This window comes from Calonectris borealis, chromosome 2 (assembly GCF_964195595.1).
Source record: "Calonectris borealis chromosome 2, bCalBor7.hap1.2, whole genome shotgun sequence".
NCBI lineage: Eukaryota > Metazoa > Chordata > Aves > Procellariiformes > Procellariidae > Calonectris > Calonectris borealis.
Genome location: NC_134313.1, coordinates 511,563 through 528,210, shown reverse-complemented (window position 1 = coordinate 528,210; position 16,648 = coordinate 511,563). Strand labels below are relative to the sequence as shown.

The 16,648-nt window shown below is 73.9% G+C and overlaps 1 protein-coding gene across 1 annotated transcript in view; it reads left to right on the top strand.

Moving 5' to 3' along the window:
• The first annotated feature begins 275 nt into the window (after positions 1-275).
• Positions 276-16,648, top strand: part of PLEC (plectin) — an 84,049-nt gene continuing 67,676 nt past the window's right edge. The window contains exon 1 of the mRNA XM_075144518.1: positions 276-1,090. Within this exon, the coding sequence (XP_075000619.1) occupies positions 598-1,090 (493 nt within the window). The 5' untranslated portion in view covers positions 276-597. The remainder of the gene's footprint in view (positions 1,091-16,648) is intronic.

Sequence of the window (16,648 nt, the reverse complement as noted above, 5' to 3'; positions counted from 1 at the left end):
TCCCCGGGCCCGGGGCGGGGCCCGCGGGGGTTCCCACGCGGGAACCGGCCGGGTGGGTCGGGGCGGGCGCGTCCCCGCCCCGGAGCGGTGGTGGCGGGAGGGGGGAGCCGTGGCCCCCCCGGGCGGGTGGCGAGGCCGGGGAGGGGCCGCTGAGTCAGGGCTGGGCCGAGCGGCGTGTGCCCCGGCCCCCCCGGCCCCCCCCGGCCCCCCGGCCCCCCCGGCCCGGGGGTGGAGCTGCCGCCAGTCTGCCCGCTGCAGGCAGCCAGCGCTGCGCCGGGCTGTGCCGGGCCATACTGGGCTGTGCCGAGCTGTGCCGGGCCGTACCGAGCCGTGCCGGGCCGTACCGAGCCGTACCGGGTCATACTGAGCCGTGCCGGACCATACCGAGCCGTGCCGGGCCATACTGAGCTGTGCCCGACCATACCGAGCCGTGCCGGGCCATACTGAGCTGTGCCACACCATACCGAACTGTGTCGGGCCGTACCGAGCCGTGCCGAGCAGTGGTGAGCCGTGCCAGACATACCGGGCTGTGCCGAGGCATAACCGAGCTGAGCGGAGGCGTGCCGTGCTGGGTGCCGTGCCAAGCCGCGCCGCGCCATGGTGGCCGGGATGCTGATGCCGCTGGAGCGGCTCCGCGCCATCCTGGAGCTGCTGTTCCGCGAGGGCGTGCTGGTGGCCGAGAAGGACCCCCGGCCGCGGCGCACCCACCCGCAGCTGCCCGGCGTCCCCAACGTGGAGGTGCTGCGCGCCATGGCCTCGCTGCGCTCCCGCCGGCTGGTGCGGGAGACCTTTGCCTGGCGCCACTTCTACTGGTACCTGACGGACGAGGGCATCACCTACCTGCGCCGGTACCTGCGCCTGCCGCCCGAGATCGTCCCGCTCTCCCTGCAGCGCACCCGCCGCCCCGCCGCCCCCGCCCACCGCCCGGCCGACACCGGTGACACCGGCCCCGGTAGGGCGCGTCCCGCCGGCGGTGACCGGCTCTACCGCAGGAAGGAGGAGGGCGAGCGGCACGTGGAGCCCGTCACCGTCGCCGCCACCGCTGCGGGGGGAGTGTCCCAGCCGCCCCCCCAGCCCGGCCCGGCCCCAGGTATCAACCAGCAGCCATGGGAGGGGGGACCCCCGGGCTGGGCAGGAGGAGGGTCCCTCAGCCCTGGGTGCCCGGGGTGCTCTTGTGGGTGGGGGTGCGTGGGGGCACCTTATGCCTTCTGCTCCCCAGGGGGTCTGCAGCGAGCCCCTGGCGCTGAGCTGATGCCATGTCCCCCCTCCCCAGCCCCGGGGGCAGGACTCCCCTAGTGCCCTCCCTGCCCAGCCCAGGTCAGGGGCAGGGGGCACCTGCAGCCCCTGCACTGCCTGGGGGTGGAGGGGTGCTGGGGGGGCTTGGGGACCGCCATGCCCCCGTGCAGCCACAGGGACTGCAGCAGAACTCCGGGTGTCCCGTGGGGCAGGGGGAGGCTGGGCCCTGCCCGTGGGCTGGGCACGGGGGGGGGCATGCAGTGCTGGGGCCGGGGTGGTCCCTGGGGGGGCCGTGGTGTTCCCCCAGGGCTGGATGTGCTGGGGTGCAGCGGGGCGGCTCCCCGTGATGCCCAAGGGGTGGTTGGGCTGCTGGGGACCCTCGGTGCTGCTGGGGGTCTCACTGCTGCCGGCCCCCCGGGGCTCCCCATGGCAGGCAGGGGCTGCGCCGTGGGGGTGGTCGTGCCGTGGGGGGGCTGCGCCGTGGGGGGGCTGCGCCGTGGGGGGGGCTGCACCGTGGGGTGGCTGCGCCGTGGGGTGGCTGTGCCGTGGGGGGGCTGCGCCCCGAGGACCCTGCTGAGCGCAGGGTGGGTCCGGACGGACAGACAGACAGCGGCAGCTGGGGCGGGCAGGGCTGTTGGTGGGGAGGGGGCTGCCCGCAGCCGGCGGCTGCGGGGGGACGTACCCGCCCCTGCCCCCCTCCCCGGCCCCCCCAGCGACACGCGATCCCGACACACGATCGGCGGCAGCTGGATCCGGCGGGGGCTGCGGGGCGTCCGTGTCCCCCCCCCCGGGCGGCGCAGTTGCGGCCGGCGCCCCGAGGCCGCGGTGAGGGCCCCCCCGCCCCCGCTGCCGGCCGTGACTCAGCCCCGCAGCCAAGTTTCCAGCACGAAGGCGCCGGGCCCGCTCCCTGCCAGCGCCGTGAGTCACCGGGCCGACGGGGGGGCCAGGCCCACGGGTCCTGCTGCACCCGTGGGCCGCGTGGTCCTGCGTGGACCGGCCCTGCCCCAGCATCCCCGTCCCACTCACCGCATCCCCTGCGCCGCGCATCCCTCTGCTCGCTCCCGGGTCTGCCCCGCTCGCTCCCTCCCACAGCCCCGCGGGCGCCGTGCGCCCACGCCGCACGTCCCGGGGGGGGTTCCCCCGATCTCTACCCCGGGGGTCGCATCCCGCGCTGGGCTGCGGCCCCGCTGCGGCGCGGGGGGACCGGCCGTGGGGCTGGGTGCTGCCCGAGTCCCTGCCCGGTCCCGCGTGAGGGGGTCCCCGTGGGGCGCCGCCGCGGAGCCCCGGCCCCTCCCGGCATTCAGCCGTCCCGTCGCTCCGGGGGATCCGGGTCCGGGTTTTCCCTCTGCTCCGGGGAGCCGCTGCGGGAAAACCAGGCCTGGATTCCGGGCTGGCGGGACGGGGTCGCGCCGGCGGCGTGGAGGCTGCGGGGGTCCCCGCGGGGCAGAGCGGGTCCCGCCGCTCCCCCAGTCCCCCCAGCCCGACCCCTGGCCCGGCGGGGCGGCTTCCTGCGGCGGCGGGGCTTTCTAGGCCATTAGTGCCGGTGTAATTAACTCCTCGAGATGGCGGCCGGCTTAACCCTCCCGGTGCCGGGGGTCCCGGGGAGCCGCGGCCGCCCCGTCCCGCCCCCACCCGTGTCATGTTCTAACTCGGGCTGGGTGACGGGTGACGGGCCCCGGTTATTTATATCGGCGCCCGCTCCCTGCCCGCCCCCCCCCCCGGCCCCCGCCACCGGCGGAGCCGCGCTGCGTCCGCGCTGCCTGCACCCTGCCCGCGCCCTGCCTGCACCCTGCCTGCACCCTGCCTGCGCCCTGCCTGCCCATGAAGGTCGTGCCGGGTAGGTGAGACCCGCCGGGCCGGGAAGGGGGGGGGCTGGCGCCGGCCGGCCGGGGCGTCCCGGGATATAAAAAGCCGGGATGTGAGTGATGGGGCGAGCGGACGGCGGGGGGGAGGGACGGACACGGGGGGGGGGGGGGGGCCCGATCCTGCCGGTACAGCAGGCAGGAAGGCGTCTCCTCGCCGCGGACCGGGAGGGGTTAAGGCGGAGCGGGAGCTGCCCCGGGGGGGGCGGGCGCTGGTGCGTCCCTGCCCCGCCGAGCCGCGCCGAGCCGTGCCGAGCCGTGCCGAGCCGTGCCGTGTCCCCATGGAGGACACCGGTTCCCTTTTCCCTTCGCTCGTGGCCGTGGGACACGCAGCATCCCTCGCTCTGGTCTGGTACTGGCGGCGGCGTGCCGAACCGGGGGATGCAGGTGAGTTCGGCTCGGCTCGGCTCGGCTCGGCTCGACCCCTCGCCCCGCCCATCCCGGGAGGGGGGAGGGAGGGGGGAGGGACCGGCTGCCCCGATGGGGCGGGAGGTGGATGGGTGGTCCTGGGGGGCTTTAGGGGGGACTCACCTGCCGTGGGGGAGCATCCCGGGGCGGGATGCAGAGCATCCTGGTACCCACGGTGACTCAGCACCACCAGAGTGTGACCCCCCCACCCGACACTATTAGGAGTGGGGGTCCCGGCAGCAGCCCCCCACGGCGCGGGTGCCTTGAGGCACCCGCGCCGTGGGGGGCTGCTGCCCAAGCCCCTCCAGCATCCCCAGCCCTGTTCCCCATCATTTTCGGGTAGCCGACAGCCGAAATCTCCCTGCTGGGGAGCAGCAGGTGTTTTCCCGAGGCGTGAAGGTGCTAAATATTTTTGGGGACAGGGATCTGGTGACAGGAGAGGCGGTGGGGGCCGGGGAGGGACGCCACAGCAGGAACCTCGGTGCGGATCCTGGTGTTGGCAGGGATGTGTGTCCTTGCGGGAAAAGGGCGGGCAGGTAGCTGTCGATGTGGGCAGGTTATTTTGTGGGTTCACAGAGCCCCCCCTTCCCACACTGTTGTCTTCACCTCTGTGACGGCAGCGTCCCCCCCGAAACTCAGGGTGAGCGATGGCTGCCGGGGCAGCGCGCCCAGCACAGGCAGCAGTGGAGGGGCAAAGCTGCCTGCTGCAGGGGTGTGGGCAGGGGCTGCCCGCAGTGCGGCACGCTTGTGCCGCAGAAGGGCCAGGCTGGTCAGGGGCTGCGGTCGGAGCGCGGCTGTGGCTGAGCACTGGGGATCCCCACGCAGCCCCTGTGGCGCTTGCCGCCATCCCCGCAGGCAGAGCCGGATCCCGGGGTCCCACGAGACCCCTCACGCCCAGAGCCGGGGTGGCCGTGGCCACGTGCGTCCCTTCTGCCAGGGCCGCATCCGCGTCCGCCGCGACGGTGGCAGCTGTGGGGCAAGCCACCGTGGTCCCAGCCCCCCCTGGCGCTTTCCAGGGCGTTGGCTGCGGTTTCCGTCGATCTGTGTGCGGCATTGGGAGCTGTCACGCTGCCTGCTTTGTGCTGCCTGCTTCGTGCTGCCTGCTCCAGGACGGCCCCGGCCCCTCCGCCACGGCTGCGCGTGCTGGGGAAACCTCAGCCGCGCGCTCCCGCTCGCCGCGGTGAGCTGCGCTGGTGGGAGATGCTGCAGGCACCCCGGCGGCGAGCGGCCTGGCCTGCCCGTGCCACTGCCTGCCTCTGCCCGCAGCCATCCCGGTGCCAGATAAGGCGGGCAGGGCACCTTGACGGGGGCCCCGGGCTGTTCCCCGCCGGGGGGGCCACTGTCCCTGGCGCCTGCCCAGGGCTGTCCGAAGGGCACCCCCAAGGTCGCACCTGCCGGGGCCTGTCATCCCCGCCGTGCCGCGCTCTGCCGTGACCCCCCCGAGCTGGGGGATCCCAGGGGGCTCCGGCAGCGCTGACCACACTCGTCCCTGCCCAGTTCTGCACCTCCCTGGTCCCTCCTGGGCTCGGGGGGGGTTTCTGCCCGTGGTCCGCGTGCCGTGCTGTGCCGTGGCAGTGTGGCAGGCAGGTGGGGGGGGACGTGGGGCGGTGAAGGGGGGTTATTTTGGCGCATTGTTCCTAGAATATGCGAGGGGCGAGGGGACTGCCTCGGTGCAGCCCAGGCTCTGCACCCGGCTGCTCTCGGTTGTAGTTTCGGCACAGTGTCGGGGCGCGTGTTTACCTTGGGCACCGCAGCCTGGCCGGTGCTCGTGTCCAATTTCTCCCCATCCCCAGCTGGGCCTCCGGCTGCGCCCGGCCGCGGCAGGGGGGGCCATCACCGTCCTGCAGCCGCCCTGGGGAGAAGCCAGGGTCCCTGGGGGGATGCTCCAGGAGAGCGTGGGGTGCTGCCGCGGGCTCGGTACCCCCCGCTCCCCATGCCCCAAGCAGGGACACTCGGAGGCGGCAGCGTAGGGGGACCCCTGGCTCGTCCCCGGGCGAGGCCAGACCCCCCCAGTGCTGCCCCCCTGGGTGCTGTGGAGCTGGGGGGGGGGAGGGATGCAGCAGGGACTGGGAACGGTGGCAGGTCTGGGGCTGCAGAGGGGTTGGGAGGGGAGAGCCGGGGGCCGTGGCGCGGCGGCTGCAGCAGAGCGCGGTGGGCTGGCGGCAGCAGAGCCGCCTGGTTTCGGCGGCGGCAGCGCGAGCTGTTTCGGCAGCAGGATGCTGGCTGTTTGTTTGGGCCCCGCTCCGGTTTCCAAGGCTGCCAGAATCGTGGCCAGAGACGTGGCGGCAGCGGTGGGCGGGGGAGGCCCCCAGAGGTTTGGGAACCCCCCGTCCTCCCCCCGCCCGCTCCACTCAGCTTTTCCACCGCGCTGGCGGTTCTGGCTGTGCCAGGCCGGGGGCCGGGGGGGTCGGAAGCTGCCACTGGCTGTAGCCTGGCCGGTGACTCACCGGCCTCGGGGGAAATGGCCGGGCTGCGGCTTGGGGCCGAGGCTGGCAGCAGGCGGGCCCCCCGCCATGGCCCCCGCCGGCATGGGGAAGCTCTTCCCGGCACTGCCCCACAGACTCCATGTTTCTGCCTGCGTTTGAGGGGCTCCCCCTCGGGCCAGGCTGCCTGGCGGCTGGGGGCCAGCCATGGCAAACGTGGCGGGACCAGCGCACACATCCCGAAGGAAACATGTCCCAGTTCCAGGCGGCATTTCCTGCTCGCCGGGTGCTAATCGCCCCAGCCCGGCTCTCTCCGCCCCCCCCCAGCTCCTTATCTTTGCAGTACAGATGGGACGCGCCGCGCCATGGGGCAGAGCCAGGGGATGGCACCATGCCGTGCCGTGCCGCACCGTGCCCAGCCCCCACACCCGGGTGCTTGTGGCCGGCCTGGCGTGTCCCGTCTGAGTTGCACCACAGCTGGGTTTTGACATGAGACCCCCCACCCCGGGGGGGCGCAGGCTGACAGGGGTGTGCCGAGCTCCGGTACCCCCCCGGCACCCAGAGTGCTGCCAGGGGCTGCGGCAGACCCCGAACCACCCGGGCTTCTCTCTGCCTGGGGGGCCTGTGCCATGCGGATGCCTGTGCCCGGTGGTCCGAGCCCCCTCTCTGCTCCTGCTTGGCCTGGCTGGCCGCGTGCTCTGCCCACGGCCGCTCCGGGGCAGAGGGGATCCCAACGGAGCGCCCCGGGGGTGGGCTCCGTCCCTGGCTGGGAGCGGGGCCGGGAGCAGGGCTGGGAGCAGGAAGAGCCGGGCCTGGCAGAGGCCGTGGGCTGTCTGAGTCACCGGCCGCGGCACGGCTCCCCTCCAGATGCGGCTGAACGCCGAGCGGAGCGGTGGGAGCCGGAGCCAGGGCCCTGCCGGGACGGCGCCATGCTGTTTGAGCTCTGCTGCTGCTGCTGCTGCGGGCGAGGAGGCAGGTGTCCCATGCGTGCCGGGGGCCCGGCGTGGGGTGCCCCCGCGGTGGCATCCCCGGGACCACCGTCCCTGCCGGAGGCTCCTTCCCAGCACAGCTCCGCTTGCCCGCGGTGCTCGGGGGGGCTGTTGGACGTGGCACGGGGCGCGAGCTGCTGCGCGGGTGTTGGCGCAGGGAGTCCCGGCTGCTCCCTGGGGGGTCAGCGCCGTGGGCACCCACCAGAAAACGCGCTGAGGGCTCTCCTCTGCACGGGGACTCTGCGGGTGCCCCCCGCCAGGGCTGCCCAGCTCCCCTTGCCGTGGCCTCGCCGGGTCTGCGGCACCTGCAGGGCACGAGGCGGGAGGGGTGATGCTGGGGAGGGATGGGTGCTGGGGAGGCAGCCGGGGCACAGCCTGCCTGCAGTGGCAGCGCCGGGGGGCAGGAGCTGCTCCCCAGTCGCCCCGGGAGCTCCGTGTGTGGGGAGGGGGTCAGGATGTGGGTGCTGGAGATGTTGGGGTGCCCCGAGGCTGCAGTAGTGGGGGCTCCTGGGGGCTGGCACAAGGCTCAGGAAGGTGCAGGCAGCTGCAGCAGCGGGAAGGAGGGGGCTGGTGCCTTGCCTGGGCAGAGGGGTGCGTGGGGGGGCAGGGGTGTGGGGTGCAGGGAGTGCAGCCGGGAGCAGGGATGGGGGGTGGCTGGGTGCAGTGGGGAGAAAGGCACCGGGTGCTGGGGGACATGGGTGCAGACGGGAGGGGGTGCCTGGGTGCAGGGGAAGGGGTACACAGGATTAGGGGCATCTGGGCGCAAGGGAAGGGGTACACAGGATTAGGGGTGCCTGGGTGCAGGGGAAGGGGTGCACAGGATTAGAGGTGCCTGGGTGCAGGGGAGGGGGTGCACAGGATTAGGGGTGCCTGGGTGTAGGGGAAGGGGTGCAGAGGAGAAGGACTCTGGGTGCTTGCTGCACGGGGCGCAGGTCCCCAGGGCAGGAGGAGAAGGGGTCCCGCGCGGGGGATCCCCGGCTGCGCGGAGACAGGGGCCGCGGGTCCCCCGGGGTTCCCGGGCCGGCGGAGCCGGGGCCGCCCGCGGGCGGGGCGGGGCGGCGGCGCGGGGCGGGTCCGAGTCGGGCCCCGTCCCGTCCCGTCCCGTCCCGTCGGGTGCCGCCGGGTGCGGAGCGAGCATGGCGGGCAGCGCGGCCGCCCCCTGCCCCGGCGGGGGCTGGCTGAGCGGCGGCTCCGAGCCCGAGAGGCGGCGGTACCTGAGCGCCCGGCTCTGCTGCGCCGGTGCGTGGGGCGGCACCGGGACCGGCACCGGGAGCGGGAGCGGGGCGGGAGCATGGCCGGGCGGCGGGAGGGAGCCGGGAGCGGGAGCGCTGGGGCGGGGGGGCCGGCGGGGCTGGGCCGGGCCGTGCCGGAGGGGGGGAGCCCCGCGGGGCCGGGCCGGGCCTCGCTCCTGGGGGGGACCGGGGCCGCTGCGGGTCGAAGCGGACCCTGGGGACGGGCGGGAGCCCCGGGACGGGGGGGGTGGGGGAGGCGGGGAGGGGCGGGGCCTGGCCCTGGGAGCCCCACCCCCGGGAGCCGGGCCGAGCCGAGCTGAGCTGGGCTGGGCTGGGCTGAGCCGAGCCGGGCTGAGCTGAGCTGGACTGAGCTAAGCTGAACTGGGCCGGGCTGAGCCGGGCTGAGCTGAGCTGAGCCGAGCCGAGCCGGCCTAAGCCGAGCTGAGCTGAGCCGAGCCGAGCCGAGCCGGACTAAGCCGAGCTGAGCTGAGCCGGAGCTGGGCTGAGGATGGGGCCGTGTGTGCCCGTGCACTGCGGGGGGGCTGCGTGTGTGCATGTGCACGCGTGTGAGTGCCGGTGCACGCCTGCCTGCGTGTGTGCGCACCCCACGTGTGCGCCTGCCCGTGTGCATGCCGGTGTCCGTGTGTCCGTGTGTGCGCACCCCTGCGCAGGGGAGTGCTGGCCCGTAGGTTTGTGCCTGTGTGCGCAGGGGTGTGTGTGCGTGCCGTGTGTGTGTGGACGCGTGGCTGCCCGTGCCCCCGCCGCACCCCGAGGAGGGGTCCTGCGCCGCACCTCGCTGGGCTGCGGTGACCCCTGGCACGCGGGTGGACCCCGATCCCTGGCGCTGCCTGCGCAGACATCCCAGCCCCCATCGGTGCCCCGCTGCGGTGCCCGTGGCTGGGCTACCCACCCTGCCGGCACCGTCCTGCCAATGTTAGGCCGCCCCTCATGGGCCACGGCAAGGTGACCCAGGCGGTGGCACCGAGACCCCGGTGCTGGGTGCTTGCAGCCCTCTGCGCCCTGCCAGCATCCCCACGCGCAGCCGTGGCTTCCCAATCAGGGGTGAGGCTGCTGGTGGGACCGGCTCGGGGACCCCCCACCCCCAGGTGCAGCTGGGTTCCTCCTGGGCCAGCGGCGGGAAGCACCCGCGGCGTTTCGCGGCGCTTTCACTGCCTCCGCGCGCCCGACCTCGTCTTCCCAGTTGGGGCGCGTCGCGTCGGCTCGGCGGGGCGCGGAGCTCCTTCCCACCAGCTGCCTGTGCCAAACATGGAGGCAGCAGCGGGTGCAGGGCCCCGGGGCTGGCAGGGGCCTCCCGCCCTCGGCCGTGCTGGTAATCCCCCTGCGGCTTTGGGTGCTGGCAGCCGTCTGGTGGCAGCGCCCGTTTCCGGCCCGCAGGCAGCTGGTGCAGGCAGGGGAGCTGCCCGTCGCAGCGCACGGGGGGAGCCTGGCTCCGGTGCAGGGGCAGGGGGGTCTGGGTGCGGCAGAGAGCAGGGACAGGGAGGCCTGGGGTGGCTGGGTGCAGTGGGGAGAAAGGCACTGGGTGCTTGGGGGTGCCTGGGTGCAGGGGAGGGGGGTGCCTGGGGACAGGGGTACTGGGTGCAGAGGGGAGGGGGTGCCTGGGTGCAGGGGCACTGGGTGCAGAGGGGAGGGGGTGCCTGGGTGCAGGGATACTGGGTGCAGAGGGGAGGGGGTGCCTGGGTGCAGGAGCACTGCATGCAGAGGGGAGAGGGTGGCTGGGTGCAGGGGTACTGGGTGCAGAAGGGAGGGGGTGCCTGGGTGCAGGAGCACTGCATGCAGAGGGGAAGGGGTGCCTGGGTGCAGGGATACTGGGTGCAGATGGGAGGGGGTGCCTGGGTGCAGGAGCACTGCGTGCAGAGGGGAAGGGGTGCCTAGGTGCAGGGATACTGGGTGCAGAGGGGAAGGGGTGTCTGGGTGCAGGGGCACTGGGTGCAGAGGGGAAGGGGTGTCTGGGTGCAGGGATACTGGGTGCAGAGGGGAAGGGGTGTCTGGGTGCAGGGACACTGGGTGCAGAGGGGAAGGGGTGTCTGGGTGCAGGGACACTGGCTGTGGATGGGAGGGGGTGCCTGGGTGCAGAGGGGAAGGGGGTGCCTGGGTGCAGGGGCACTGGGTGCAGAGGGGAAGGGGTGTCTGGGTGCAGGGACACTGGCTGTGGATGGGAGGGGGTGCCTGGGTGCAGAGGGGAGGGGGTGTCTGGGTGTAGAGGCACTGGCTGCAGAAGGGAGGGGGTGCCTCGGTGCAGGGGCACTGGGTGCAGAGGGGAAGGGGTGTCTGGGTGCAGGGACACTGGGTGCAGAGGGGAAGGGGGTGCCTGGGTGCAGGGTCACTGGGTGCAGAGGGGAAGGGGGTGCCTGGGTGCAGGGGCACTGGGTGCAGAGGGGAAGGGGTGTCTGGGTGCAGGGACACTGGGTGCAGAGGGGAAGGGGGTGCCTGGGTGCAGGGGCACTGGGTGCAGAGGGGAAGGGGTGTCTGGGTGCAGGGACACTGGCTGTGGATGGGAGGGGGTGCCTGGGTGCAGAGGGGAGGGGGTGCCTGGGTGCAGGGGCACTGGGTGCAGAGGGGAAGGGGTGTCTGGGTGCAGGGACACTGGCTGTGGATGGGAGGGGGTGCCTGGGTGCAGAGGGGAGGGGGTGTCTGGGTGCAGGGGCACTGGGTGCAGAGGGGAAGGGGTGTCTGGGTGCAGGGACACTGGCTGTGGATGGGAGGGGGTGCCTGGGTGCAGGGGCACTGGGTGCAGAGGGGAAGGGGTGTCTGGGTGCAGGGGCACTGGGTGCAGAGGGGAAGGGGTGTCTGGGTGCAGGGGCACTGGGTGCAGAGGGGAAGGGGTGTCTGGGTGCAGGGACACTGGCTGTGGATGGGAGGGGGTGCCTGGGTGCAGAGGGGAGGGGGTGTCTGGGTGTAGAGGCACTGGCTGCAGAAGGGAGGGGGTGCCTCGGTGCAGGGGCACTGGGTGCAGAGGGGAAGGGGTGTCTGGGTGCAGGGACACTGGGTGCAGAGGGGAAGGGGTGTCTGGGTGCAGGGGCATTGGGTGCAGAGGGGAAGGGGTGTCTGGGTGCAGGGACACTGGCTGTGGATGGGAGGGGGTGCCTGGGTGCAGAGGGGAGGGGGTGTCTGGGTGCAGAGGGGAAGAAGTCAGCTCGGTCGGACCGTGTGTGCTGGTGCTTGGCAGGGTCCCAGGGTGCTCCCGCAGAGCCCCTCTCTGTCCCGTCGCCTGCAGAGGGTGGTGCCGACCCCGTGGTGCCGGTGGTGCTGGCGTGCTCCGGGGGCTGGAGGTTTGTGGGGGCAGCCTGTCCTGCCGCTGGGACGGGCGCTGAGGACTGCCGGCCCCGGTGGGCGCCGCAGCCCCTGCCTGCTCCTGGCCGGCGGGGAGATGCCGTGGGAGGGAGCTGGGCCAGCCCGGCTGGGTGCCGGCACCCGCGGGGCCTCGGAGCCAGAGGCTGAGGTAGCTCCTGCCCGTCAGGCCCGTCCGGGCTGGCAGTGCCTGCGTCGGGAGCCCTGCCTCTCCCAGGGGCTGCGCTGGCGCTTCCGCCTCTTCAGATCTTCAAAGCCCCCGCGCTGCTGTCTGCTGCGTCCCCTCCCACGCTGCCCACCGGCCTGCCCGCGGGCCCCGGCTGCCTCCTGCCTGCGGTGGCGGCGGCATGGAGAGGAGCCCGTGTCCCCATGCCGAGGGCGGTGGCTGTCCCCAGGGATCCGGCAACCCAGGCGGCTCGGCTCTGCCAGGAGCTGAGGCAGCCCCGGGGACACGGGTGGGGCCTGTGTGCAGCTGCGGCGCTGCCATCGGCTTGGGGATGCGGTGCCAGGGCTGTGGGCCGGGGCGTGCCAGCGTGGTGGCAGCGGGGTGGGAAGGGACACCGGCGGCCGCTGCGTGACCGAGCGCGGGTGCGGGGATCCACCCCGGTGCCTCACCATGGGAAGCGCTGGCCGTGCCGGGGTGTGCCGGAGCCAGCGGTGCCTCCAGCCTCCTGTCCGGCCCTCGCTGGCAGCCTGCACCGCTCGGGTCTTGCTGCTCTGCTGCCACGTAGTGCCCGGGCTGTCGACGTTGTGCTGGAGGGGGCCACGGCGGGAGTGGTGCCGGTGGCTGCTGGGGTGCCCGTCTGGGCCACAGCCCTCAGGGTTCACTGCTCCAGCAGGGAGAGCTCTTGGCCGTGCTGACCGGATCCCTCCGGAGCCGGCGCCGGTACGGCACGTCGTCTGCGCAGACGGAAGAGGAGCGGCTCAGCTGGCAGTGTGTAGCGCAGTGCCAGCCCTGGCCCCGCCGTGCCAGCGCCCAGGTGCAAGTGGAGGAGCATGAGGGAGCACGAGGCACCGCTGGCTCAGCGCGGTGCTGCCCTGCGTCGGCGCCCCAGGAGTGCTGTCGCTCCAGCCCCTCTCCTGCCCCACGTCGCCCCGCCTGCGATGCTCTCGCCCCTTGTTTCAGTGCCAGTGCCCACGTGCTGGCCGCGGTGCGGTGAGCTGTAGCTCCGGTATGTCCCTGCCCTCTGACGCGCACTGGCGTCAGTCGGGCTCCCGCCGCCGCGGCTCCGCGTGCCAGATGTGCTCTGCGCCAGATGTGCTCTCGGCGGAAAATGTGCGTGTGGAGCCCGTTGCCGCCCGCATTCCTCAGCGGCCATCCTGGCCCTGCCCCAGCGGGCAGCGGGCTGGCAGAGCGGCACTGCCTGTGCCGGGCTGCCTCCTTCCCGGCAGCGGCAGCCTCTGCCTGCAGCCCGGCCCCTGCCAGGCCTGCCCGTCCACAACCCCCCTGCTACCCCCACGCTGCCGCCTGGGGGGTCCCGGCGCTCCCAGCGCTGTTCCGGGCAAAGGGGCGCAGGAGCGAGGGGGGGTCTCCTGCTGCCCAGCAAACCTGGGAGGGGCTGCGGCATCAGCACCCCCTCTCCAGGGAGCAGGGCCCCTCTGCCCCAGCCTTGCCGTGCACCCCAAACCCTGCCACACCCCCATGTCTGGGGAGCAGGACCCCCTCTGCCCTGGGCTCACCGCGCACCCCAAACCCTGCCGGCCTCCTGTGCCACAGTTCCCACAGTCCGGCCGCTCGCTGCCAGCACCGCCGAAGCCGGGCAGGGCTGAGCCCCCGGCAGCCCCTCCTGCCTGCAGAGGTGGGTGCCAGCAGGCGCTCCCCGTGGCGCCGCTCACCGTGCAGGAGCCTCGGGCAGGGCGTGCCGATCGGGCCGTGAGTCACGGCGGGACGATGCACCGGCCCCCGTGTCCCTTGGACTCCATGCAAGGGTCGGGCTGCGCCCGTTGGCGTTGGCGTTGGCACTGGCGTTGCGTGTGCGGGACGTGGGCGCTGGCCCCTGTGATGGATGACATGGGTGCCGCGGGTGCCACAGGCAGGGCTGCCGGCCCCGTGCCGCCCCGAGGTCCCTGTGCCACCCCGAGGTCGCCGAGCGGTGGGGTGCGCAGGGCAGGGAGGAGAGTGACCGTGGGCTCCCATCCTGTGCCACCCCCCGGCTCGGGGGTCCCCAGAGCTGGGCTCCCCAAGGAGGGACGTGCGGCCGGGCTGGGTCCTGCACGGTCCCAAGCGGGACGTGGCAGCTGGTGGGGCGCGAACCCTGAATCCTTCCTGCGGTGGCCAAGGCTGGCGGTGTCACCGGTCAGCGTGATGCGTGCCTGACGGCCGTGCGGCAGGAGATGCTCCCTGGTGTGTCCCTAGGGAGGGGGATTCCTCCTGGAATCCCACACCAGTGCTGCCTGTGCCCCCATGGGTGCCCGTGGGGTGCAGGGGTGGGGGGCTCGGCGCTGGGGGCTCGGCCACACCCAGGGCGTGGGCTGCTCTCCCAGGGTGCTCAGCCGGGAGCAGACCTGCTGGCAGGAGGCGTGGGTCCGGCCGTGCTGGAGGCGGCACAGGAGCGCCCGGAATGCATCGCCGGCAGCGCCGGCTGGGGCGGAGGAGCCTGGCCTGGCTCCCCGAGCCGGCGTGGGCGTGGGGACGGCACCTCCCCGCCCGGGGGGTCCGCGGGTCTCAGCCCCCGGCCTGGGGGTCCTGCAGCCCCAGGGATTGGGAACCCAAACCCCCCAGGAGGGGCACTGGGGCTCTGAGTCCCACCTGTGTGGGACCTGGGACCAGGGCTTGCAAACCTGGGGGTCCTGAACCCCCAGGTTGAGGGGACCGTGGGTCCTACAGCTCTGGGGATATGAGGCTGGGGGGTCCTGAGGACCCTGGACTTAGGAACCGAGTGGTGCCAAGACCCCTGGGGATGGGGCCTGGGGGCTCTTGGAGGTCCTAACTGGGGGTTTGGGGACTGGGGGGCTGTGGCCCCTGAGCATGGGGACAGGGGTGTCCTGAGGACCCTCAGCAGTGGGACAGGAAGTCCTGAGCTTGTGAACCTGGGGGTCCTGAGCCTCCTGGGCTTGGAAACCTGGGGGTCCTGAGGCCCCGGGGTGTGGGATCTCGGGTTCTGCAGCTCCCAGGCATGGCGCTGGGGGTCCCAAACCCACCGGGCTTGCAGACCTGGGGGTCCCGAGGCAGCGGGGTGTGGGGCTGGGGGGTGCCGGCTCCCTGGGGTGTGCTGCGGGGTCCCCCTGGGCGGGTGCGTGAGGTCCCTGCCCCATCCTCACGGCCCCTGGGCAGCTCCCGGGGCGTGGGGAGGAAACGGTTAAGCAGAGCCGTGGGCTCGGGGAGGTTTCCTGTGGGCAGGATCCCTGCCCGGGCGTGGGGAGGGAGGGAGGGGAACCCCAGTCTCCTCCCTGGGGCCGCCCCACACCTCGGGGAGAGGAGGCATCGGCAGGGACCAGGCTGGTAGCACGGGCAGAGCGGGAGGCGAGCCGAGCTGCGTCGGTGCTCAGTGCGGGCAGCAGCAGTGGCCACCATGTCCCGGCAGCGGCTGCGCAGCCAGGAGGAGGGTCTGACCGTGGGGCAGAGGACGGGCTCGGAGGACAACCTCTACCTGGCCGTGCTGAGGGCCTCCGAGGGCAAGAAAGGTAGCGGGATCCCACGGCAATGGGGACGGCGTGAGGCGCGGCAGCCGCCCTCCGTGGGGCCACCCCGCCATCGCATTGGCGTGGGCCCTATCCTGCAGCAGGGCTGGTCCCCGCACCCCGCACCAGGGCGGATCCCCACGCTGGGGCGGTGTCCCCGGGCAGGCTACGGGGCAGACCCCCACGCTGGGGCGGTGTCCCCGGGCGGGCTATGGGGCAGCACCGTGGGGCTGGAGCTGGTCATTGGGGCCGGGACCGGCAGCCTCCCACAGCCGGGCAGTTGGGGCGCGGGGTCCCCGTGTCCCACGCCGGCGCCTGTCCCCATCCACGCTGTGTCAGCGCCGGGTGCGGGCGCTGCCCGCCAGCCCTGCCTGCGGCGGGCGCGAGCACTTCCTCCCACGCCCTGCCCGTCCTGCCTGTGGCGTGGCCGCGGCCCGTCGCTCTGCCCGCCGCGGGTGCCGTCGGCCGGGGCTCACCTGGGTGTCAAGGACTTTTCGGGTGCGGGTCGTGCCGGGGCGCGCGGCGTGGGAGTGCTCCCCCTTCGATGTGCACGTACTCGCCGGGCGAGCGTGCCCCACGCTTCCTTCCTTCCTCCCGCGCTGCTGCCGCTCCCCGGCCCTCACTTCCCTGCCCGGCGCGCCCCGGCCCTGCTGCCGAGCCACCCGTAGGTGCCGTGGGGACGGGGTGCCCGGCGTTGCCAAGTGCTGGTGTGCTCACCTGGGAAGGGCGTGTGTGGGCTGGGCCGGGCGCCGGCCGCGGGGCGCTGGGCGCTGCGTGGGCAGATCCCGGCATGCTCCGGTGGGACGAGACCCGGCACGCGCCACCCTGGCCCCGTGGGTCGCCGCGGCATGGGCGGGGGGGGGGGGGCATTGCAGAGGGGCGGCCATGGGGCCGGTGGCATCGCCCCACATGCCCAGGGCATCCCTTCCTGCCACCAAACCCTCCTTGGCGCCGGGCTGAGCCTGGCACCGGCCATCCGTGGCTCGGCGGTGATGCTCGGGGCTTGGGGGGGAGCGGGGCGAGGAGGGCGAGCTGCCCCCTGTAGGGAGCGGGGATGGCTGGGGTGGGTGCTCGTTAGCGGGATGACCAGGACGGGTGCTCGGTAGCAGGGGGGCGCGGGGCGGGGCCACTGGCTGCGGGCAGCGCCAGCCCGGATGCCCAGCGCGGGTGCGTCAGCTGTCCCCTAATGACAGGGCAGCGGGCAGGGAGTGCCTGTGACTCAGAGCCCCTCAGCCCTGCCTGCCCGCGGGGGACACCCTGCCTGCAGCGTGGGCAGCCCTGCGGGCGTGCCGGGGCTCTGCCCGCAGCTGCCTGCGGGAGCAGGCTGGAGAGCCGCCGGGGCCCTGGGACGGGGCCTGGGGGGTCCCTGCGGGTGCCCCCGGAGGAGCGGCCCCAGGGACGGGGCTGGGCAGCCCCCGGGCCTCTCCCCACCCCGCAGAGCAGCGCTGGGAGCAGCAGCCGGCAGCAGTGGCCGGGTCTGCCCCAGACAGCTACGGCCGGGGCTGGGCAGGCGGCACTGGGCTGTGCCGGGGCAGACGCCCGGTGGGCTCAGCCCCATCCTGGACACG